This window comes from Phasianus colchicus, chromosome 3, assembly GCF_987193195.1.
Source record: "Phasianus colchicus chromosome 3, bPhaCol1.hap1.1, whole genome shotgun sequence".
NCBI classification, from domain to species: Eukaryota; Metazoa; Chordata; class Aves; order Galliformes; family Phasianidae; genus Phasianus; species Phasianus colchicus.
Window position 1 is genome coordinate 94,179,057 of NC_143438.1, and position 26,205 is coordinate 94,205,261.

The 26,205-nt window shown below is 51.9% G+C and overlaps 2 protein-coding genes across 2 annotated transcripts; both read left to right on the forward strand.

Moving 5' to 3' along the window:
- Positions 1-2,118: 2,118 nt before the first annotated feature.
- LOC149918772 (feather keratin 1-like) lies at positions 2,119-5,504 on the forward strand. Its single transcript, XM_090138143.1, has one exon. It carries the CDS (start codon positions 2,276-2,278, stop codon positions 2,576-2,578), a length of 303 nt encoding a protein of 100 aa, XP_089994269.1. The 5' UTR covers positions 2,119-2,275; the 3' UTR covers positions 2,579-5,504.
- Positions 5,505-6,488: 984 nt separating this feature from the next.
- On the forward strand, positions 6,489-22,613 carry LOC149918773 (feather keratin 1-like). Its single transcript, XM_090138303.1, has 4 exons — positions 6,489-6,563; positions 14,382-14,474; positions 22,293-22,383; positions 22,504-22,613. Exons 1-4 carry the CDS (start codon positions 6,489-6,491, stop codon positions 22,611-22,613), a joined length of 369 nt encoding a protein of 122 aa, XP_089994429.1.
- Positions 22,614-26,205: the final 3,592 nt, after the last annotated feature.

Genomic DNA, 26,205 nt, shown 5'->3' on the forward strand with positions numbered 1-26,205 from the left:
TTAAGCCATTGCCATGGTCCACCATAAGACAAAATGGAAGTGAGAGCTTTACACAATTTGTAAATTGCCTCCAGGCAGTAGTTGACTCCTCGACCCTGCCTGCGGAAGCGAAAGGCCCGGTTGCCACCAAGGCGGCCCACAAGAGCGTGCCGGCCACAGGCAGCGTGACCAGCCCGGCACGGTGGTGCTGCACAAGATCCACCGCTACTGGAAATCCATGGAGCTGCTGATCTGCAAGCTGCCCTTCCAGCGCCTGGTGTGCGAGATCACACAGGACTTCAAGACCGACCTGCGCTTCCAGAGCCCAGCTGTAGGTGAGCGAGGCCTACCTGGTGGGGCTCTTCGAGGACATCCAGCTCACCTGGCGCATCCATGGGGAGTGCACCTGAGGCCACAGCCAATCCCCCTTTTTCTTCCGATTAACATCATGTTGGTAGAGCACCAACAACTGTTATAAGAATGTTCTTGTTCAGAGCACCTTATGTTTTCTATTCGAGTTTTCTATTGAAGATTGTTCTATTTGAGTTTTCTATTGAAGATTGTTATATATTGTTATATTTTACCTAATTTAATTGTGCATAGGGAGGGGGGATATGTGGTAGTGAGGGTCTGGCGCCCGGAAGATATCGCGTTGTACGGGAAGACAGGGTCCCCCTCCCGATAGCCAATAGTGTTCAGTGCCCAGGTTATATAAGGCTGTTTCTCCCGCCAATAAACGCCATTTGCCGTCCACCACATTGGTGTTAGCGAGCCGATGGACCAAGCGACCTGGGATTGGTCGCCGTGCCGTTCCCGAACCAGGTCGCCACGCCTACGATAGGCAACACATGGGTAGAACCAGGCGGACCTCACAGCCTTGGCCACGTCCTCCCTACTTCACTTCATCTTCTTCAGCAACACACACTAATCTCCTCAGCTGCAAGCCGCACAGCACTCACCTCAGCTGAATGGGGGCATGAGAAATGGTTTAGTGGCTCGTGCTAGCAATGGTGCTGGGAGGACAGTTGGACTAGATGGTCTTGTAGGTCCTTTTCAATCTTGGGATTCTATGATTCTATGCTTCTATGCCCTGCAACCTTCAGCCATGGCCTTGACCACATGGCCTGGAGCGGCTCACGGCTGCATCCCCGTGTAGCATGTATGCTTCCAATTTCCCCATGGAATCTCCAAATCCTCATGGAAACCATCAAAGGCCATGCCTTTGAGAAATGGCCTCAGCCAACTGACATTCCACTCACCAATGATCCCTTAGTGTCTGCTTCAGCCTCCCACGCCAACACCCTTCCATTCACCTCGGGGCTTGCTACCTCTCAGCCAGGCCTGAGAGGACAGTGTCCTGCCCTCACAAACAGCCCTCCTCTGCCTAAAGAAGCTACAATCCCCACAGAGAGCCCGAAGCTGAAACTACACAAAACACGCAGGAAACCACTTCCCAAATAAAACCTTGATAGCAAAAAGGGAACCAAGGTGTCAGTGAAGCAGACCCAATGGGAAAGAGAAGGGCAAAGCACATGGGAAAAGAAATGGGACGAAAGCAAGCAGGGAGTAAATGCAACACAGGCAATAGAGTCTCCTGCCAGACACATTGGAAGCCCAGAGCAGCCTGCCTAGGATGCTGCAGAATGGGATCCTCACCACACAACGCAGACACAAACCACCCAACATCAATGATACGCCGTGACCTTACTCCTGAGACCACAACTCTTCCACGCCTTAGATGCATTTTCCAGCCACCATCATGAGACACACCTCCCAAATAAATCCAACACAATATTCATTTTCCCTTAAAAGTTGCCGACAAGGTCAAAGGATCAAATCCACAACAAAAGGTAATGAAAAGGGAGAGCTGTGGAAGGCAAACACACCCCACCTCATGACTGGCCAGGCTGTGGCACGCAAGAGCTGCTCACTGCACAATGCCGCCATGCGCAGAGGCTCTCTCCAAGCCCTCGGGCACTCACACAGCAGCATAAAAGCCAGCCCTGAGCCTCGCTCCCTCACACACTTCTCCTGACACCTTCTCCTCTGCACTCCTCTAGGTAAGCATGAGAGCTGCTGCCCTCCTTTGCCCACCCCACCTGGCTTGGCTATCCAAACCCCTTGGCCCCAAGACTCTGCAGCTCTTCTGCCTCCCCAGAAACCATGCTCTCCACCACCCCAAGCCCCAACCCCAACCAACTTGCTCCCTGGGCCACACCCAGCACGGCTTCTTGGGTCCTCAACAACCTCCATTTGCACAACACCCTCTCTTCCAGGGACCCTCCACCCCACAGCCATGTCCTGCTACGACCTCTGCCGCCCCTGCAGCGGGGGACCCACCCCGCTGGCTAACAGCTGCAACGAGCCCTGTGTCAGGCAGTGCCAGGACTCCCAAGTCGTCATCCAGCCTCCTGCCGTGCTGGTCACCCTGCCGGGACCCATCCTCAGCTCCTTCCCCCAGAACACCGCCGTCGGATCCTCCTCATCAGCTGCCGTGGGCAGCGCCCTCAGCGCCCAGGGAGTGGCCATCTCCTCCGGCGGCTTCGGCTTCGGAGGCCTGGGCTGCTACAATGGCGGGAGAGCCCGCTACCCCTGCTAAGGGCCTGCGCCCACACCCTGACACCAACCACCTGCACCCTGCAATGCGCCTCACGCACTCAGGAGGCACCACTGGGTCACTGACTGCACGTGGGATAGATCAGCAGCTCTTCAACCATGGCTCTGCATTCATTACAACAAAGAAGCAAGCAGGGAAGGGGACCAGACCACACTGCTTGCAAACTGCGCCTCTGACAAATTCTATATCTTGAACGTTCTTCTCTAGGTCCTTTTCTTTCTCTGCAAGAATGCTGATGGTCATGCTACATGCACTTACGGCCACGGCTTCTTCTCTTGCTGCTCCTTTCCTTTCATGTATTTTCCTCAATAAAGTTCTCTTGCATGCCAGCCTCTCAATTTGCTTCATCCTTTCTTCAGCACTTCACACTTCTCCCACTCCAAAGACACGGCTCAAGGGTCCATTAGGATGGCACCAAAGGGGTCCCATCACCTCCCCTGCCAACAGTGGTACCAACAAGAACTGTTGGGGCATCAACTGGGCTTCCAGCACATCAAACAACATCTATGCTTGACCACACAAAGTCTTGGGCACACCAAGGCCCTTCTGCCCATGCCTTCTGAAACTACCTTTCCATGGCAGCACACCCCAGCAGGATACTCCCACGCTGACAAAAAAAAAGCAGTCACAGAATCCTTTACACGTTAGAGAATTGTTAGTGACAACACACTACTACTGCCCTGCTCAAGTACACTCAGCTCCAGCGGTCAGACAGGGAACACAGCCAGACTTTCAGCACCTCAAAGGACAGGGACTACACAAATTACTCTGCGGGGTAACCTGTTCCACCACTTGCCCCCCTCACCCTGGAAAAAGCTCCCTTTCTCTTCCAAGGAAGGTTCCAATTCAGTGCTGTCCACCTTCCTTTCTTCTGGCAGCAGACAGTAATGCAAAAGGGCTGGCTCTCTTTACATCCTTCCCTAACATCTGCGATTTATACGCAAGGAGAAGATCTACTGAGAACATCCCTGTGTCCCAGCTCAAAACTGCCTGTTCTCTCAGCTTCTCCACGTCGTAAGGAGGCTCCAGGCCCATCAGCACTGGGGAAGCCCTGCACTGGAACTGCTCCACCATATCCATGTCTGTCTTCCTCCTGGGAAACTTAAGCATGAACCACCAGCACTGAACAGAAAGAAAAGTACATCCTCCAGTGTGCTAGCGATGCTCTTCCCAAAGGCCTTCTGGAGAATGGGGAACTCTTTTGTCACAGGGCTGCAGTGCTGCCTCAACATCCCCTTGCTCGCCAGCAGTAAAACCTGGTCCTTCTCAGCAAAGCTGGCTGCCACCCTCTCATTTTTCTTGCTCCATGTTACTGCTTCCCATCTGCAGCACTTCACTTTGCCCCTTCCGCTACCTCATGGCGTCCCTGAGGTAATACATATAACCCAGCCCCTCCACATCTTTCACAAAGGTGGACTATACACCGGGGGCATCAGCTGCTCCTTCCCATCTTCTAGCATTTGCAAACTCACTGGGATCACTACCATCACCCAGCTTTTTAATGCAGGTGCTGAACAGTGCTGGCCTTACTACCGAGTCTGGACACAATCACAACACTTCACCGCACTGCTGCATTCAGCCACTTTCAAGCCCACCCCAGCGTCCACTTGGACAGTTTCTTTGGGATCGTGTCATGGGAAGAAGCCTCCTGAACGCAAGACAATCAACTGCCATGTCTCCCCATCATCCACCGGGCAGATCACTTCACTACAGAAGAAACTGAGGTGGCTTTGGAAATCCACTGCTTCCTGCGAGGATTTCCTTCACCTCCTCCCCAGAGACTAACATCAGGTCAACCAGCCTGAAGTTTCTCACCGCTTCCTTCTTCGTTTCTTGAAGGCAGGAATAGGAAGACTCTCGAATATTCTTCACAAAGCACTTCCATCATGAACTTTCACAGGGTCAACAGAAAAGAGCCTTACGAAGACAGCAGACGCATCCCTCAGCATTTGTGGGAGAAACTCATTAGGTCCTAGAGGATTCCTCACACCCAGTTGCACTTCCTACTCATCTTATCCATGAACAAAGACCTGTGGGACAGCCTGCATCAAGTCACCTTGGCTGAGCAGAGGCATGACTCGCCTTCGATCCACCCTATGGTAATCAGACATCACTGCAAGGACCTACCTGTTGCAGCCCCAGGAAGCATGCAGGCCTTCGGCACCATTCTGACACATCCAAATGTTTTTCCGAGCACCAACCATTGGGCACAAAAGTGGCAGTGCTCCTTGACACTCAACTCAATTAAAAACAATTAAACGCTATGGCGCAACACATTTCCCAGTTCTTCCGCCACTCTTCAGTCTCAGTGCCTTTCCCACATCCCACCAGGCATGTCCAAGGATGGCACTCTGTCAGACCAAAACCCACGCTTTCATCTTGATGACCGCAGGTAAGGGTGGCATGCAGAGAAGACACTGGGACCTTTCTGGGGGCATGGCAGAATTCCCAACACCAGCAGTCTTGTCAGCTGTGACACAGCCCCGCAGGGACAGCATTCTGCTCTGGCAAACAGCCCTCCTCTGCCTGCAGGGACTGCCCGCCCCAGGCACACAGCAGGCGGCCTCCTTTCTCCAGGCACACCTCTGCAGACACCAGGGGCAGCAGCAACCCATGCTGAACTCCCAGGGAAAGAGAGGAGCTGCAGACTGCTTAGTGAGGTGGGACAAAGGCAGGTGTCATGGTTTTACGTTTTTTGGTTTTCAGTATTCCACAGCAGAACATCATGTACTGGAATTCAAGTGTTAATGCTCCAATTCCAGGTACCTATCCCTATACATTACGGAAGTCATGGGACCTGACCCTTCCGGGTGGGGAGGTCTCTTACTGCCTGGCAGTGGGTGCTGGAGGGTGCTTTCCCAGCCGTTCCAAGCTTTTCAGCTTCGACTCGGTCTCAGGAACTCTCTCTCTCCGATCTTATTTATTAGTCTCAATTTCAATTCGATTGTATTATATTGTATTATCTTGCATTCCGATATCATAGTTAGTAAAATAAGTTTTCCTCCATAGATTGTTGCCGCTGTTTTTTTTCCTCCCTTCCTTCCCTCCCATTCTGTGGGCCAAGGGGGTGGGGGAGCAGGGGCCTACAGCCCCCTGTCACAGACATAGATCCCTGTCACGGGCATAGATTGATCTAGTTAACTCCGTGACAGCAAGGAAGGAGGGAATGTGATTCCAGAGGACCAAGTGCAACAGGCAAAGCTTTGAAGCCTGAAGCAGCCTTCCAAGGACGCCACAAGATGGGCTACCCACTTTGCAACACAGCCACAAATGACCACACACAAGTGCCACGCGGGGACCTCATTCCTGATAAACACAACTCACGCTTTCTGCATGCTTTGACTCAAACACCATTCCCACTTAAACACTGACATCAGGGTTAAAGGAACACAACCACAAGACAGGGAAAAGAAAAGGAAGCGTTGCGGAAAGACAAAACCACATTACCACATCACCGGTCAAGTTTTGGCATGCAACAGCAGCTCGCTGCACAATGACCAGGCCTTGGCAAGCGACAAAAGCTTGCTGCACAGTGCTGCCATGCGCAGAGGCTCTCTCCAAGCCTTCAGGCACTCACACAGCAGCATAAAAGCCGGCCCTGAGCCTCGCTCCTTCACACACTTCTCCTGACACCTTCTCCTCTGCACTCCTCTAGGTAAGCATGTGAGCTGCTGCCCTCCTTTGCCCACCCCACCTGGCTTGGCTATCCACAACTCCTTGGACCCAAGACTCTGCAGCCCTTCTGCCTCCCCAGGAACCATGCTGCCCACAACCCCAAGCCCCATCCCCAACCAACTTGCTCACTGGGCCACACCCAGCACAGCTTCTTGGGTCCTCAACAACCTCCATTTGCACAACACCCTCTCTTCCAGGGACCATTCACCCCACAACCATGTCCTGCTCCGACCTCTGCCGCCCCTGCAGCGGGGGACCCACCCCGCTGGCTAACAGCTGCAACGAGCCCTGTGTCAGGCAGTGCCAGGACTCCCAAGTCGTCATCCAGCCCTCCACCGTCATGGTCAGTTTGCTTACGAGCATGTCATGGGAGGAAGCCTCAAAGCCTTCCCTAAAGGCAAACTCACCAAATGTCACTGCACCGCCTCACGATTAAAGCCGGTCACTTCCGTGTTGAAGAAACTCAGCGGGGGTTGTATATCCGGGCTCCCCACTCCCACCATTTCTTTGTCAGTCTGTGTTTGGCAGTACTTCCTGGGAGGATTTCCTTCACCTCCTTCCCACTGACTAATGTCAAGCCAACCAGCCTGCGCATCCTCACACCTTCTCTCCTCATTACCGTCATCTTTCTTACACAATTGATATCAGCATGGCCAACACATCAGACCCTACCCATTCACGAGTACAACCAAACTTTGGTCCTTAGACGTATGCAAAGCCTTCCTGTTTGCCTCAAACCAAAGCACTCTTTTTCTCTATGATAAACTAGAAAACAATCTCTTGACCAGGGGCAGGACAACCAATTAATTTAGCCTTCGGATGCAAATGTCATCACAACCTCCTGAGGTCTGCAGCCCAGGACAGACTGCGCACATTGAGCTCCCCGAGAAAACAGCCAAATCCTCTTTCTGAACAACAAACCCAGGGCAGGAAAACAGCCTCGCTCCTTGACGCTCAACCCAAGCACCCTGTTTCACCAGTCTGCCCTTTCTGATAGACCCACTCATCCTCTGCCTCTCCTCACCCTCACAGCTCATCCCAGATCTCACCAACCAGCCCAGCAGACAACCATCTAGCAGAGCGTACGTACCAAAATCCATTACGGGAATGTGTGAGCCCCAGAAGATGGCATTTCAGTGCAGTGGCCAGGGCCACCATTTGGGGAGCATGGCAGGAGTCTTGACCTCACAGAGCTTGCTAGCAATGAACCAGGCGTGAGAGGACAGAGTCCTGCCCTCACAAACAGCCCTCCCCAGCCTATTGGGACAGCTCCAAGGAGGGCCCCAAGTAGGTATGGCACAAAACAGGCCGCCTCCTTTCTCCCAGCAAAAGCCTTCCAACATCAAGGGGCATCCAGCCAGCCATGCAGCACACCCAGTGGGGAAGACAAGAGCTAAAGGCTGGCTAACCAGCTGCAACGAGCTCAGGGAGGGAACAAATGCAGTGCAATCCGAGAATACCCTAGGATGTTGGAAGGGACCCACAAGGATCACTGACTCCAACTCATGCCTCCACACCGCACTCCTTAAAACTTGAATGGTAGATCTGAAGGCATTCTCCAGTGTTTCTTGAAATCCGGCAGACATAGTGTTCCTGCACTGCCTTAGGAAGCCTGTTCCATGCCCACTGTTCTCTGGTGCAGAACCTTTCCGTAACCCCCTACTTGACCCTCCCCTGACACAGCTTCCCACATGCTGTTCCCACTGATCATATTCCTGTCACCAGACATCAGAGCTGACCTTCCTCTTACATTTGACGTGCTATAGGACACTGTGAGCCTCAGTCTCCACTTTACAGAACAAGCCAGGGAACCTGAGTTCCTCCAGACCTTACACCATCTTTGTAGCCCTCCTGCGGAAACTACTCCATAGTTTCACATCCTTTTTGTGTTGTGGAAGTCAAAATTAAACACAAGGTTTGAGGTGAGGACTGAGCAGCACAAAGCGGAGTGGGACAATCCCTTCCCTGTTTCAATTACAGTGCAGGGCTCGATGCACCCCAGGCTACAGTCAGCCCTGCTGGCTGCCAGGGCACACTGCTGACTCAGATTCATCTTGCCATCAAACAGAACCTCAAGACCTCTTTTTGTGCAGCTGGTTTTAACTCTCTCCTACCCAAATCCTCAAATGTCCAGGACATTCTGGAATCAGATGCAGAATCCAGCACATCCTCTTCTTCAACTTCAGGCCATTGGTGATGGCCCAGACTGCTGGTCTCCCAGGAGCTCTCTCCAAGGCGTCCCTATTCCTGAAAGAGTCAACTGCTCCTCCCTAGTTATTGCAGTGCACAAACTTCTCACTTTGTGCGCAGCTGAGCCAGCGTCCAGACCATTTAGTACAACATGGAACAGAACAAACTCAAAAATGGAGTTCTGGGGAATCCCACAGCCAACTGGCCACCCGCCTGATGTAACCACATTTGTAAAAAGCCTTGGAATTGGACTTTGGGGCCAATAACTCACTCAACACACTATGTCTTTGTCTAGATATGTGCTGGGCATTATCACCAGAAGAATATGGAGTCAAACAGCATGAAAATATACATATAAATACAGAGAGACATTATACCCATAAGGTTTACTTCTTGAACTAAATGGTTGATGTTCTCATAAAAGAATGTGCCATCATCTCCAAAGCAGGATGCCTAGAATGCTCAGACCAGGCTTCCACAGCTGTTTGGAACGGGCAACTCCTCTAACAACAAAGACACCAACCACACTGCACAAGTGCCAAGCCATGACCTCACTGTCAACACTGCTCCTTTCCTGTGCTTTGGCCACTACTTCCGCGTGCCGTGGCACGAAGGTGCAACATCGCTCCTTTGGCTTCCAGTGCACTCACTTGAAAGGTGATGCCAGTGCAAAATGTACATGACCTCAAGAAAAGGACGCAAAAAGGCTAGAGCTTCTGGAAAAACAACTCATACCACATGTGGCACAATTACAGGGGATGTAAGACCAGCTTGCATCCCAGACAAGAGATTCTTAACACTCTGCTTAGGGGTGAGCATGACGAGCTTGCCTCCAAATACACTTGGTGCCCTCCATCACAAGGCTCTTGTCCCAGGCCTTCAGCCAGCTGCTCTCAGTCCACCTCGCTCTCCACTTGTCTAACCTATGCTGATTCCGCTTCTAAAAGAGCACAGCATGGGAGACCAGCTTAAATCAGGCAAATACAGAATCACACAACGGTGCAGGTTAGAAGAGAATTTAACCACCATCCCCTCTGTGGATGGATGGCCCCGCATGATCATGCTGACCAGGGCCTGGACCAAGCAGGCCTGCTGTGCCACTGAAGACGAAGAATCCACAAGCTGAATGAGCAGCCTGCGCCAGACCCTTACACGGCCTGAGTCAAGAATTTCTTCCTTACATCTTAACCAAATTTATCCTCCTTACGTTAAAATGTCCTATCGCAATCAGACCGTGTAAAAAGTTGCTTCCCTTCCTGCCTTTAAGCTCCCTTCAAGTACTGGAAGGACACACTGAGGTCTCCATGAGCCAACTCTTCTCCAGGATGAGCAAGCCCAACTCCATCAGCCTTCCTTCACAGCAGATGCGCTCCAGCCTTTCGATCTCCTTTGTGGCCCTTCTCTGGACCCACCCCGCACAGCTCCCTCAGCACTCCTGGGTGACACCCAGCAGGCCTCACACACTCAGGCACACCCAGTTGAACAGCCCCTCTTTCTACTATGTTCCATCTTCCTCAGAAACTCAAGTACTGCTCACCTCAGCAGCAAGCCACAAAGCACTCACCTCAGCTGAACGAGGGCATGCCTTGCGCTCCTCAGCTGTGCCCTTCACCTCATGGCCTGCAGGGGCTCATGACTGCAGGCCCGTGCAGCATGGATGACTCTAATTTCTCTATTGAATCTCCACATCCACCTTGTAACTGTCAAAGCCTATGCAGAGAAATAATAGCTTCAGCCACTGACACTCAACTCAGCAATGATCCCACAAGCTCTGCTTCAGCCTTCCAGACCAACGAACCTCCCTTCAACTAGGGCTTGCTACCTCTGAACCTGGACTGAGAGGACTGTGTCCAGCTCACACAGACAGCGCTCCTCAGCCTCAATCAGCTGCAATCCCCACGGATAGACCTAAGCTGAAACTACACAAGAGATGCAGGAACCCCATTCCCAAACAAAGCCTTAAAAGCACAAAGGCAACCAAGATGTCAATGCAGCACAGCCAATGGGAAACGGAAGTGCAAAACTCATAGAAACGAAAATGGAAAGAAAGCAGTCAGACAGAAAATATCATGCAAGCAATAAAGTCTCATGCCAAACGCACACAGGAAGCCCAGAGCAGCCTTCCCAGGATGCCAGGAAATGGTATCCCCACCACACAACGCAGTCATAAGTGCCTGTGCTGTGCCTGACCTCATCCCATGTTCTACACCTCTCCCATGCTTCAGATGTATCTTCCAACCACCATCATGAGACACATCTTCCGTATAAATCCACCAAAACACTCACTCTCACTAAAAACTGCCAACAGGGTCATAGGATCAAATCCACAACACAAGGAAATGAAAAGGGAGTGCAGAGAGAAGGCAAACACGCTCCAGCTCATGACAGACCAGCCACTGGCATGCAACAGTAGTTCAGTGCACAATGCTGCCATGCGCAGAGGCTCTCTCCAAGCCCTCAGGCACTCACACAGCAGCATAAAAGCCAGTCCTGTGCCTCGTTCCCTCACACCCTTCACCTGACACCTTCTCTCCTGTGCTCTTTCAGGTGAGCTGCACCCCCAGCTGCCCTTCTTTGGCCACCGCACCAGGCTTTGCTCTCCATTCCCCTCTGCCCCCAGACTCTGCAGCTTTTCCACCTCTTCTCTGCCATGCTCCCCACAACCCCAAATCATGCCTACTCGCTGCTTGGGAAACCAACGGCTTTGCTCCCCTCATCCCCCAACACCCTCTGCTTACACAACACCCTCTCTTCCAGAGACTTCCTTCTGTCTTTGCACCTTATATTGCGACCTTTCCACTTGGCCATCACCAAGTGAATCCTTCCTTTTAGTGTGTTTTCCTCAATAAAGATCTCATGCATGCCAGCCTCCGATTCCTCCTACTACTTTCTTGGCCCAATACTCTTCCCACTTCACCCACTACAAAGGCATGGCTCTGGAAACCATCATGCCAGGTCAAAAACGGCCCCAAGACATCCTCTTTCAACCATGTCACCATCAAGAGCATGGTGGCTAGCAGAAGGCCTTCAGCACATCACGTGGCATCAACACTAGCCCAAAGGAAGACATAAAGTACTCTTCCTCACCAGCAAGCACCAGGCTTTTTTGGATCAACTTGCAAAACGTGCACCATGGGTTATTCTCCTCCAGTTTTCAGAAACCTCTCCTCATTACCATTACCTTTAAAGAAAAGTAAAATCAGCAAAACCAACTCATCAGACCCTCCCCATTCATGGGTGCAACCCAACAGCTGGATTGGACTTATGCTCAGCCGTCCTGTTATCCTCAAAACCAAGCACTCTTCTCCTCTGTGACAACCTGGAAAACACTCAATCTCTTGACCAGGGACAGTGCAACTAATTAATTTGCCCTTCAGGATGCAAATGCCGCCACAATCAGCTCAGGTCTGCAGCACGTGACACTCATTGCCATTGAGATCTCCCCAAACATAGGCAAACGCTGATTGGGAACAAAAAACGCCGTGCAGGAGAAATAGCCTTGCCCCTCGACACACCACTCAAACACCGTGTTTCACCAGCCTGCCTTTTCTGACAGACCCACTCACCCTCTGCCTCTCCTCACCCTCACAGCTCATCCCACATCTCACCAACCAGCCCAGCAAACAACCATCTAGTGCCAGCCCCACCTCCGCACTGTGAATGTGCATGAGTTCCCCCTAGAAAAGGGCATTCCAATGCAGTGGCCAGTGCCAACATTTGGGGAGCATGGCAGGAGTTCTTACATCACACAGCTTGCTAGCCCTGCACAGGCAGGAGAGCACAGAGTCCTGCCCCCACAGACAGCCCTCCCCTGCCTACTTGGAAATCTCCAGGGGGGGACCCAAGCAGCAATGACACAAAACAGGCTGCCTCCTTTCTCCCAGCTACCGCCTTCCAACATCAAGGGGCATCCAGCCAGCCATGCAGCACACCCCGTGGGGAAGACAAGAGCTAAAGGCTGGCTAACCAGCTGCAACGAGCTCAGGGAGGGAACAAATGCAGTGCAATCCGAGAATACCCTAGGATGTTGGAAGGGACCCATAAGGATCACTGAGTCCCACTCATGCCTCCACAACGCACCCTTTAAAATTTAAGTGATGAATCTGAAGGCATTGAACAAACTTTTACGAAATCCAGCAGCCATACTGCTTCTGCACTGCCTTAGGTAGTCTGTTCCATGCCCTCTGCCCTCAGGTGCAGAACCACATTTGAAAAAAGACTTTCAGTTGGACTTGTGAGGCAACAGTTCACTCAACGCTTTCTGTCTTTGCCCATAAATGTGCTAGGCGTTTTCCCCAAAACCATATGGAGGTAAACCTCTGAAAATCTTTGCAGAACTCCTTAGAAATTAGGTCTAATAGGATCCATTGCTGAACAAGATGGGCAATCATCTCATGAAAGCAAATGCCATCTTCTCCCATCTGGGATACCCAGAATGCCCAGACAGGGCTTCCACGGCTACTTGGAATTGGCAACTCCTCTAACAACAAAGACACAAACCATATTGCACAAGTGCCAAGCCATGATCTCACTGACTCCTCTTCTGTGCTTTGCACACAGAATCTTCCGCATACTCTGACCCAAACGTGCCAAATCCCTCCTGTGCCCTCCAGGACTCTCACTTGGAACGTGCCACCAGTGCCAAATGGACGCGTCCTCAAGGATGCAAAAAGGCAGAGTTGCTGGAAGAACAACACGTAACACATGACGCGCAACACCATGTGATGCAAGAGCAGCATGCAGCACTGAGAGGAGATCCCCAATACTCTACTAGTAAGCATGAGGAACTTACCTCCAGCTACACAGGGAGCCCTCCAACACAAGGCTCTGGGCACAGGCCTTCCACCTGCTAGCCCTCCAACACAAGGCTCTGGGCACAGTCCTTCCACCTGCTGCTTTCAGTCCACCTTGCTCTCCACTTGTCTAACCCACATTGGCTCAGAAGATGTCATGAAAGGGCTCATGGCTGCATCGTCCATTTACACCCAAACCGATGAAGGACCCCAGAATCAACTCCACAAATTGCCCTCCTCTGTCTAAATATACTATAACCACCTTGGATGGACCGAAGCTGAAACAGCCAACACAGCCTGTCTCCTTTCTCCAAAACACAGTTTTCAAAGCAAAAGGGGAACCAACATCTTGACACAACACACCCAATGAAAAAGGCAATGACTAAGCTCAAGGAAAGCAGATTAATTCTAGGGCACGCAGGGAGTGCAGTGCAGTGCAACTAGCAGCGTCTCAAGCCAAACGCACCTGGGAATCACAGAACAGCCCTCGAAGGATGCCAAGAATGGGGCCTGCACCTCACCAAGTGGCCACAAACACGACTGCATGAGTAGCACAGGATGGCATCACTAAGGACACCACATCACTCCTCCAAAGCTGAGGACAAGCCTTCCCACATCTTCCATGAGATGCGCCTTCCTCATCACTCCAGTCACACTCAGAAGTGCTGACAGGGTCAAAGGATCAAATCCACAACACCAGGAAATGGAGTGGAAGTTTTCTAGGAAGAAAATAACACCCCACCTCATGATTTCTCATGGTTTGGCACGCAAGAGCTGCTCACTGCACAATGCCGCCATGCGCAGAGGCTCTCTCCAAGCCCTCGGGCACTCACACAGCAGCATAAAAGCCGGCCCTGAGCCTTGCTGCCTCACACACTTCTCCTGACACCTTCTCCTCTGCACTCCTCTAGGTAAGCGTTCACCCTGCTCTCCTCCTTCTCCCACTCCACCTGGCTTTGCTATCCACAATGCTTTGGCCCCAAGACTCTGCAGCTCTACCTCCTCCCCAAAAGCCATGCTCCCCATAACCCCAAGCCTCTACTCCTTGCTCCCTGGGCCACGCCCAGCACAGCTTCCAGGGTCCTCAACACTCCTCCTCTGCTTACCCAACACCCTCTCTTCCACAGACCCTCCACCCCACAGCCATGTCCTGCTACGACCTCTGCCGCCCCTGCAGCGGGGGACCCACCCCGCTGGCTAACAGCTGCAACGAGCCCTGTGTCAGGCAGTGCCAGGACTCCCAAGTCGTCATCCAGCCCTCCACCGTCATGGTCAGTTTGCTTACGAGCATGTCATGGGAGGAAGCCTCAAAGCCTTCCCTAAAGGCAAACTCACCAAATGTCACTGCACCGCCTCACGATTAAAGCCGGTCACTTCCGTGTTGAAGAAACTCAGCGGGGGTTGTATATCCGGGCTCCCCACTCCCACCATTTCTTTGTCAGTCTGTGTTTGGCAGTACTTCCTGGGAGGATTTCCTTCACCTCCTTCCCACTGACTAATGTCAAGCCAACCAGCCTGCGCATCCTCACACCTTCTCTCCTCATTACCGTCATCTTTCTTACACAATTGATATCAGCATGGCCAACACATCAGACCCTACCCATTCACGAGTACAACCAAACTTTGGTCCTTAGACGTATGCAAAGCCTTCCTGTTTGCCTCAAACCAAAGCACTCTTTTTCTCTATGATAAACTAGAAAACAATCTCTTGACCAGGGGCAGGACAACCAATTAATTTAGCCTTCGGATGCAAATGTCATCACAACCTCCTGAGGTCTGCAGCCCAGGACAGACTGCGCACATTGAGCTCCCCGAGAAAACAGCCAAATCCTCTTTCTGAACAACAAACCCAGGGCAGGAAAACAGCCTCGCTCCTTGACGCTCAACCCAAGCACCCTGTTTCACCAGTCTGCCCTTTCTGATAGACCCACTCATCCTCTGCCTCTCCTCACCCTCACAGCTCATCCCAGATCTCACCAACCAGCCCAGCAGACAACCATCTAGCAGAGCGTACGTACCAAAATCCATTACGGGAATGTGTGAGCCCCAGAAGATGGCATTTCAGTGCAGTGGCCAGGGCCACCATTTGGGGAGCATGGCAGGAGTCTTGACCTCACAGAGCTTGCTAGCAATGAACCAGGCGTGAGAGGACAGAGTCCTGCCCTCACAAACAGCCCTCCCCAGCCTATTGGGACAGCTCCAAGGAGGGCCCCAAGTAGGTATGGCACAAAACAGGCCGCCTCCTTTCTCCCAGCAAAAGCCTTCCAACATCAAGGGGCATCCAGCCAGCCATGCAGCACACCCAGTGGGGAAGACAAGAGCTAAAGGCTGGCTAACCAGCTGCAACGAGCTCAGGGAGGGAACAAATGCAGTGCAATCCGAGAATACCCTAGGATGTTGGAAGGGACCCACAAGGATCACTGACTCCAACTCATGCCTCCACACCGCACTCCTTAAAACTTGAATGGTAGATCTGAAGGCATTCTCCAGTGTTTCTTGAAATCCGGCAGACATAGTGTTCCTGCACTGCCTTAGGAAGCCTGTTCCATGCCCACTGTTCTCTGGTGCAGAACCTTTCCGTAACCCCCTACTTGACCCTCCCCTGACACAGCTTCCCACATGCTGTTCCCACTGATCATATTCCTGTCACCAGACATCAGAGCTGACCTTCCTCTTACATTTGACGTGCTATAGGACACTGTGAGCCTCAGTCTCCACTTTACAGAACAAGCCAGGGAACCTGAGTTCCTCCAGACCTTACACCATCTTTGTAGCCCTCCTGCGGAAACTACTCCATAGTTTCACATCCTTTTTGTGTTGTGGAAGTCAAAATTAAACACAAGGTTTGAGGTGAGGACTGAGCAGCACAAAGCGGAGTGGGACAATCCCTTCCCTGTTTCAATTACAGTGCAGGGCTCGATGCACCCCAGGCTACAGTCAGCCCTGCTGGCTGCCAGGGCACACTGCTGACTCAGATTCATCTTGCCATCAAACAGAACCTCAAGACCTCTTTTTGTGCAGCTGGTTTTAACTCTCTCCTACCCAAATCCTCAAATGTCCAGGACATTCTGGAATCAGATGCAGAATCCAGCACATCCTCTTCTTCAACTTCAGGCCATTGGTGATGGCCCAGACTGCTGGTCTCCCAGGAGCTCTCTCCAAGGCATCCCTATTCCTGAAAGAGTCAACTGCTCCTCCCTAGTTATTGCAGTGCACAAACTTCTCACTTTGTGCGCAGCTGAGCCAGCGTCCAGACCATTTAGTACAACATGGAACAGAACAAACTCAAAAATGGAGTTCTGGGGAATCCCACAGCCAACTGGCCACCCGCCTGATGTAACCACATTTGTAAAAAGCCTTGGAATTGGACTTTGGGGCCAATAACTCACTCAACACACTATGTCTTTGTCTAGATATGTGCTGGGCATTATCACCAGAAGAATATGGAGTCAAACAGCATGAAAATATACATATAAATACAGAGAGACATTATACCCATAAGGTTTACTTCTTGAACTAAATGGTTGATGTTCTCATAAAAGAATGTGCCATCATCTCCAAAGCAGGATGCCTAGAATGCTCAGACCAGGCTTCCACAGCTGTTTGGAACGGGCAACTCCTCTAACAACAAAGACACCAACCACACTGCACAAGTGCCAAGCCATGACCTCACTGTCAACACTGCTCCTTTCCTGTGCTTTGGCCACTACTTCCGCGTGCCGTGGCACGAAGGTGCAACATCGCTCCTTTGGCTTCCAGTGCACTCACTTGAAAGGTGATGCCAGTGCAAAATGTACATGACCTCAAGAAAAGGACGCAAAAAGGCTAGAGCTTCTGGAAAAACAACTCATACCACATGTGGCACAATTACAGGGGATGTAAGATCAGCTTGCATCCCAGACAAGAGATTCTTAACACTCTGCTTAGGGGTGAGCATGACGAGCTTGCCTCCAAATACACTTGGTGCCCTCCATCACAAGGCTCTTGTCCCAGGCCTTCAGCCAGCTGCTCTCAGTCCACCTCGCTCTCCACTTGTCTAACCTATGCTGATTCCGCTTCTAAAAGAGCACAGCATGGGAGACCAGCTTAAATCAGGCAAATACAGAATCACACAACGGTGCAGGTTAGAAGAGAATTTAACCACCATCCCCTCTGTGGATGGATGGCCCCGCATGATCATGCTGACCAGGGCCTGGACCAAGCAGGCCTGCTGTGCCACTGAAGACGAAGAATCCACAAGCTGAATGAGCAGCCTGCGCCAGACCCTTACACGGCCTGAGTCAAGAATTTCTTCCTTACATCTTAACCAAATTTATCCTCCTTACGTTAAAATGTCCTATCGCAATCAGACCGTGTAAAAAGTTGCTTCCCTTCCTGCCTTTAAGCTCCCTTCAAGTACTGGAAGGACACACTGAGGTCTCCATGAGCCAACTCTTCTCCAGGATGAGCAAGCCCAACTCCATCAGCCTTCCTTCACAGCAGATGCGCTCCAGCCTTTCGATCTCCTTTGTGGCCCTTCTCTGGACCCACCCCGCACAGCTCCCTCAGCACTCCTGGGTGACACCCAGCAGGCCTCACACACTCAGGCACACCCAGTTGAACAGCCCCTCTTTCTACTATGTTCCATCTTCCTCAGAAACTCAAGTACTGCTCACCTCAGCAGCAAGCCACAAAGCACTCACCTCAGCTGAACGAGGGCATGCCTTGCGCTCCTCAGCTGTGCCCTTCACCTCATGGCCTGCAGGGGCTCATGACTGCAGGCCCGTGCAGCATGGATGACTCTAATTTCTCTATTGAATCTCCACATCCACCTTGTAACTGTCAAAGCCTATGCAGAGAAATAATAGCTTCAGCCACTGACACTCAACTCAGCAATGATCCCACAAGCTCTGCTTCAGCCTTCCAGACCAACGAACCTCCCTTCAACTAGGGCTTGCTACCTCTGAACCTGGACTGAGAGGACTGTGTCCAGCTCACACAGACAGCGCTCCTCAGCCTCAATCAGCTGCAATCCCCACGGATAGACCTAAGCTGAAACTACACAAGAGATGCAGGAACCCCATTCCCAAACAAAGCCTTAAAAGCACAAAGGCAACCAAGATGTCAATGCAGCACAGCCAATGGGAAACGGAAGTGCAAAACTCATAGAAACGAAAATGGAAAGAAAGCAGTCAGACAGAAAATATCATGCAAGCAATAAAGTCTCATGCCAAACGCACACAGGAAGCCCAGAGCAGCCTTCCCAGGATGCCAGGAAATGGTATCCCCACCACACAACGCAGTCATAAGTGCCTGTGCTGTGCCTGACCTCATCCCATGTTCTACACCTCTCCCATGCTTCAGATGTATCTTCCAACCACCATCATGAGACACATCTTCCGTATAAATCCACCAAAACACTCACTCTCACTAAAAACTGCCAACAGGGTCATAGGATCAAATCCACAACACAAGGAAATGAAAAGGGAGTGCAGAGAGAAGGCAAACACGCTCCAGCTCATGACAGACCAGCCACTGGCATGCAACAGTAGTTCAGTGCACAATGCTGCCATGCGCAGAGGCTCTCTCCAAGCCCTCAGGCACTCACACAGCAGCATAAAAGCCAGTCCTGTGCCTCGTTCCCTCACACCCTTCACCTGACACCTTCTCTCCTGTGCTCTTTCAGGTGAGCTGCACCCCCAGCTGCCCTTCTTTGGCCACCGCACCAGGCTTTGCTCTCCATTCCCCTCTGCCCCCAGACTCTGCAGCTTTTCCACCTCTTCTCTGCCATGCTCCCCACAACCCCAAATCATGCCTACTCGCTGCTTGGGAAACCAACGGCTTTGCTCCCCTCATCCCCCAACACCCTCTGCTTACACAACACCCTCTCTTCCAGAGACTTCCTTCTGTCTTTGCACCTTATATTGCGACCTTTCCACTTGGCCATCACCAAGTGAATCCTTCCTTTTAGTGTGTTTTCCTCAATAAAGATCTCATGCATGCCAGCCTCCGATTCCTCCTACTACTTTCTTGGCCCAATACTCTTCCCACTTCACCCACTACAAAGGCATGGCTCTGGAAACCATCATGCCAGGTCAAAAACGGCCCCAAGACATCCTCTTTCAACCATGTCACCATCAAGAGCATGGTGGCTAGCAGAAGGCCTTCAGCACATCACGTGGCATCAACACTAGCCCAAAGGAAGACATAAAGTACTCTTCCTCACCAGCAAGCACCAGGCTTTTTTGGATCAACTTGCAAAACGTGCACCATGGGTTATTCTCCTCCAGTTTTCAGAAACCTCTCCTCATTACCATTACCTTTAAAGAAAAGTAAAATCAGCAAAACCAACTCATCAGACCCTCCCCATTCATGGGTGCAACCCAACAGCTGGATTGGACTTATGCTCAGCCGTCCTGTTATCCTCAAAACCAAGCACTCTTCTCCTCTGTGACAACCTGGAAAACACTCAATCTCTTGACCAGGGACAGTGCAACTAATTAATTTGCCCTTCAGGATGCAAATGCCGCCACAATCAGCTCAGGTCTGCAGCACGTGACACTCATTGCCATTGAGATCTCCCCAAACATAGGCAAACGCTGATTGGGAACAAAAAACGCCGTGCAGGAGAAATAGCCTTGCCCCTCGACACACCACTCAAACACCGTGTTTCACCAGCCTGCCTTTTCTGACAGACCCACTCACCCTCTGCCTCTCCTCACCCTCACAGCTCATCCCACATCTCACCAACCAGCCCAGCAAACAACCATCTAGTGCCAGCCCCACCTCCGCACTGTGAATGTGCATGAGTTCCCCCTAGAAAAGGGCATTCCAATGCAGTGGCCAGTGCCAACATTTGGGGAGCATGGCAGGAGTTCTTACATCACACAGCTTGCTAGCCCTGCACAGGCAGGAGAGCACAGAGTCCTGCCCCCACAGACAGCCCTCCCCTGCCTACTTGGAAATCTCCAGGGGGGGACCCAAGCAGCAATGACACAAAACAGGCTGCCTCCTTTCTCCCAGCTACCGCCTTCCAACATCAAGGGGCATCCAGCCAGCCATGCAGCACACCCCGTGGGGAAGACAAGAGCTAAAGGCTGGCTAACCAGCTGCAACGAGCTCAGGGAGGGAACAAATGCAGTGCAATCCGAGAATACCCTAGGATGTTGGAAGGGACCCATAAGGATCACTGAGTCCCACTCATGCCTCCACAACGCACCCTTTAAAATTTAAGTGATGAATCTGAAGGCATTGAACAAACTTTTACGAAATCCAGCAGCCATACTGCTTCTGCACTGCCTTAGGTAGTCTGTTCCATGCCCTCTGCCCTCAGGTGCAGAACCACATTTGAAAAAAGACTTTCAGTTGGACTTGTGAGGCAACAGTTCACTCAACGCTTTCTGTCTTTGCCCATAAATGTGCTAGGCGTTTTCCCCAAAACCATATGGAGGTAAACCTCTGAAAATCTTTGCAGAACTCCTTAGAAATTAGGTCTAATAGGATCCATTGCTGAACAAGATGGGCAATCATCTCATGAAAGCAAATGCCATCTTCTCCCATCTGGGATACCCAGAATGCCCAGACAGGGCTTCCACGGCTACTTGGAATTGGCAACTCCTCTAACAACAAAGACACAAACCATATTGCACAAGTGCCAAGCCATGATCTCACTGACTCCTCTTCTGTGCTTTGCACACAGAATCTTCCGCATACTCTGACCCAAACGTGCCAAATCCCTCCTGTGCCCTCCAGGACTCTCACTTGGAACGTGCCACCAGTGCCAAATGGACGCGTCCTCAAGGATGCAAAAAGGCAGAGTTGCTGGAAGAACAACACGTAACACATGACGCGCAACACCATGTGATGCAAGAGCAGCATGCAGCACTGAGAGGAGATCCCCAATACTCTACTAGTAAGCATGAGGAACTTACCTCCAGCTACACAGGGAGCCCTCCAACACAAGGCTCTGGGCACAGGCCTTCCACCTGCTAGCCCTCCAACACAAGGCTCTGGGCACAGTCCTTCCACCTGCTGCTTTCAGTCCACCTTGCTCTCCACTTGTCTAACCCACATTGGCTCAGAAGATGTCATGAAAGGGCTCATGGCTGCATCGTCCATTTACACCCAAACCGATGAAGGACCCCAGAATCAACTCCACAAATTGCCCTCCTCTGTCTAAATATACTATAACCACCTTGGATGGACCGAAGCTGAAACAGCCAACACAGCCTGTCTCCTTTCTCCAAAACACAGTTTTCAAAGCAAAAGGGGAACCAACATCTTGACACAACACACCCAATGAAAAAGGCAATGACTAAGCTCAAGGAAAGCAGATTAATTCTAGGGCACGCAGGGAGTGCAGTGCAGTGCAACTAGCAGCGTCTCAAGCCAAACGCACCTGGGAATCACAGAACAGCCCTCGAAGGATGCCAAGAATGGGGCCTGCACCTCACCAAGTGGCCACAAACACGACTGCATGAGTAGCACAGGATGGCATCACTAAGGACACCACATCACTCCTCCAAAGCTGAGGACAAGCCTTCCCACATCTTCCATGAGATGCGCCTTCCTCATCACTCCAGTCACACTCAGAAGTGCTGACAGGGTCAAAGGATCAAATCCACAACACCAGGAAATGGAGTGGAAGTTTTCTAGGAAGAAAATAACACCCCACCTCATGATTTCTCATGGTTTGGCACGCAAGAGCTGCTCACTGCACAATGCCGCCATGCGCAGAGGCTCTCTCCAAGCCCTCGGGCACTCACACAGCAGCATAAAAGCCGGCCCTGAGCCTTGCTGCCTCACACACTTCTCCTGACACCTTCTCCTCTGCACTCCTCTAGGTAAGCGTTCACCCTGCTCTCCTCCTTCTCCCACTCCACCTGGCTTTGCTATCCACAATGCTTTGGCCCCAAGACTCTGCAGCTCTACCTCCTCCCCAAAAGCCATGCTCCCCATAACCCCAAGCCTCTACTCCTTGCTCCCTGGGCCACGCCCAGCACAGCTTCCAGGGTCCTCAACACTCCTCCTCTGCTTACCCAACACCCTCTCTTCCACAGACCCTCCACCCCACAGCCATGTCCTGCTACGACCTCTGCCGCCCCTGCAGCGGGGGACCCACCCCGCTGGCTAACAGCTGCAACGAGCCCTGTGTCAGGCAGTGCCAGGACTCCCAAGTCGTCATCCAGCCCTCCACCGTCGTGGTCACCCTGCCGGGACCCATCCTCAGCTCCTTCCCCCAGAACACCGCCGTCGGATCCTCCTCATCAGCTGCCGTGGGCAGCGCCCTCAGCGCCCAGGGAGTGGCCATCTCCTCCGGCGGCTTCGGCTTCGGAGGCCTGGGCTGCTTCAACGGCGGGAGAGCCCGCTACCCCTGCTAAGGGCCTGCGCCCACACCCCGACACCAACCACCTGCACCCTGCAAGGAGCCTCGCATCCCAGTGATGCACATCTGAGCCATTTGTGCCACAAGGGCTCACCTGCTCCTCAGCCATGGCTCTTCATTCATGGCACCACGCAAACAAGCAGGGCAGGGGACTAAACCACACTGCCTGGAAGCACGACCTGTGCAAATTCTTCTCTTCTCCTCAGCCCTTCTCTGCATCGTTCTGCTGCTCTGGAAGGTGGCTGATGGCCATGCTACACACACTTCAGCATGTGGCCATTTCTTTTGGTGCTCCTTTCTTTTCATTTCTGATCCCCAATAAAGTTCTCATGCATGCCAGCCTCATATGTTGTTTCTTCACTGGATGCACTTCTCATCTCTCCCACTGCCAAGGCGAGGCTCAAGACGTCATCAGGGTGGGTCGGAATGGGTTCTGTGAAATTGCTGCCCAGTGGATAGCTTCTTCAGCAGCAGCATCACAAATTCCTGCTGGGCTGAGCTGCCTATCCATTTATTGGCCACCATGTACTTGCTGATTGATGGTGCTCCTCCCAAAAGCAGGAATTCACGTTGCCCTTTCTGATACCTCATGACATTCCTCTCTGACCCACACTGCAGCCTCTATACAGAACTCAGAATATTGACATGACCATCTCCTGCATGAGCTGTTCCTCCCCATTTGCTGCCATCTGCAAACTTCCTTTGGGGTCATTCTGTTCCATTACCTCACTCTGCAACATGGATCTCAGGCAAGGCTGACTCCACCACCAAGCCTTGGGCTACCACGCTCAAACAGCGTGCAGCATAAAAGCCGGCCCTGTGCCTCGCTCCCTCACACCATTCTCTCGATGCCTTCTCCACTGCCATCCTCCAGGTGAGCCTGCACCCCAATACATTTCTTCCCCTGCCCCACCTGGCCAAGCTATTCACACCCCCTCTGACCCAGATTCAGCAGCCTTTCTGCTCACAAACAGTCACACTCCCTGCACTCCACACCACGCCTCCACACTACCTGGGAAGCCTACAGCGGTACTCCTCAAAGCCAGAGCACTCTCCGCTCACCCAACACCCTCTCTTCCAGGGACCCTCTACCCCCACAGCCATGTCTTGCCACAAACTCTGCCACCCCTTCCTTCAACTCCTTCCCACTGACTCATGTCAGGCCAACCAGCCTGCGGACCCTCACACCTTCCTTCTTCATTTCTTGAGGACAGGAGTGGGATGAAGCTCTCCCAGTTTTCTGGAACCTCCCCTCATTATCGTGACCTTTCTAAGATAATTGTCATCAGTGCAAAGAAGACATCGGAGAGGACCCTCAGCTTTTGTGGTTGCAACACAACAGGTCCTTTGGACTCAGAATCATGGAATCACCAAGGTTGGAAAAGACACTCAGACAAACTTTACACCTTTCACCAATATTTCCCACTAAACCACGTCCCTCAGTACAACATCTAAATGTTTCTTCAACACCTCCACGGTCAGGGACTCCAGCACCTCCTTGGGCAGCCCGTTCCAGCACCTCATCGTTCTCAGAGAAGTACTTCCTAATGTCCAAGCTGAATCTCCTCTGGCACAACTTGAAGCCATTCCCTCTAGACCAATCGCTAGTTACACGGGAGAAGAGACCAAGCGCCACCTCACCACAACCTCCTTTCAGGTAGTTGTAGAGAGCCATAAGGTGACCTCTGAGCCTCCTCTTCTCCAGATGAAACAATCCCAGCCCACTCAGCCGCTCCCCATAAGACTTGTGCTCCAGACCCCTTACCTGACATTCTCCTTCTCTGGACACGCTCCAGGGCCTCAATGTCTTTCTTGTAGTGAGCGGCCCAGAACTGAACACAGCACTCGAGGTGCGGCCTCACCAGGGCAGAGGACAAAGGGATGATCACTTCCCTGCTCCCGCTGGCCACACTACTTCTGATACAAGTCAGGATGCCTTCTTGGTTATACGGGCACACTGCTGCCTCATTTTCAGTTGAGAATCAACCAATCCCCCCAGGTCCGTTTTCTCTATGCAGTCTTCCAGCCGCTCTGCCCCAAGCCTGTAGCGTTGCCTGGGAGTGTTGTGGCCAAAGTGCACGACCCGGCACTTGGTCTTGTTGAACTTCATCCCACCGGCATCAGCCCTGAGATCCAGCACTGCTCTGTAGGGACTTCTTTCCCCTTGTCTTGTACTGCTGAAGCTGAAGGTGAGCACAGTACTTGAGGTGAGGCCACACCAGCACAGAGCAGACTGGGACAACCGAGTCTCCCACTGGCAGTCCTCATCTCAATGCACCCCGTGCTATGGTCAACCATTTAGGCTGCCAGGGCACACTGCAGACTCAGAATCAACTTGCCATCAAACAGAACCTCCTGACCTCTTTCTGTGGGGCTGCTCTTAAGTCTCTCATCCCCAAATACCCAGATATCTCCTGGATATCTCCATTCCAGCTGCGGGATCAAGCTCTTGCTCTCATCAACCTTCATGCCATTGATGATGGCCCAGCCCTCTGGTCTCTCAAGAGCTCTCCCAAGACCTCCCTAATACTGAGAGAGTCAACAGCTCATCCCTAGCCATTATCATCCAAAAACTTCTTAATTTGTATGCATCTGAGTCCTGCATCCAGATCATTTAGTAAAACATGGAAGAGAACAGATCCAAAAATGGAGCTCTGGGTAATCTGACAGCAGACTGGTCACCTGCCCGATGTAACCAAATCTAATAAAAGCCTTTGAGTTGGACTTGGGAGCCACCAGTTCACTCAATGTATTAAGTATTTTTCTAGATATATGCTGGAGATTTTCTCCAGAAGAAGTTGGTGGAAAACACTAAGAATAACTTTGATGAAGGTCACAGAAATTATGCCTGTACGGTTCCCTTAGTGAACGACATGGGTTTTCATTTCAGAAAAGGAAGTGTCATAATTTCAAAACCAGTATACCAAGAATGCCCAGGCATGGAGATTTGGCAACTCCACTGGCAACAAAGACACAAAGCATAGTGCACAGATGCCAAGCAATGACCTCACTGTCAACACTGCTCCCATTCTGTGCTTTGGCCACTACTTTCACGTGCCCTGACTCAAATATGCAAGAACACTCCTTTGGCCTACAATATTCTCACTTGAAAGGTGCCGCTGCTGGCAGAAGCACATGTCCTCAAGAGAAGGACGCGAAAAGGCAGAATTGCTGGAAGAACACACATCCCAGGACTGCCAAAACTATGTCATGCAAGAGCAGCACGCTGCACAATGCTGCCATGCGCAGAGGCTCTCTCCAAGCCCTCAGGCACTCACACAGCTGCATAAAAGCCGGCCCTGTGCCTCACTCCTTCACACCACTCTCCTGACACCTTCTCCTCTGCAAACCTCCAGGTGAGCCTGTGCCCCACTGCTGACCTTAAACCCGCCCGACCTGGCCCAGCTCCCAGCACCCCCTCTGCCGACAGCCTGAGGAGCCTTTCTGCTTCCCCACGGCCACACTGCCCACAGCTCCACATCGCGTCACCCCACTCCCTGGGAAGCCCACATTACTGCTCTTCTACCCCCACAGCACCCTTGGCTCACCCAATACCTCCTCTTCCACAGACCCTCCACCCCACAGCC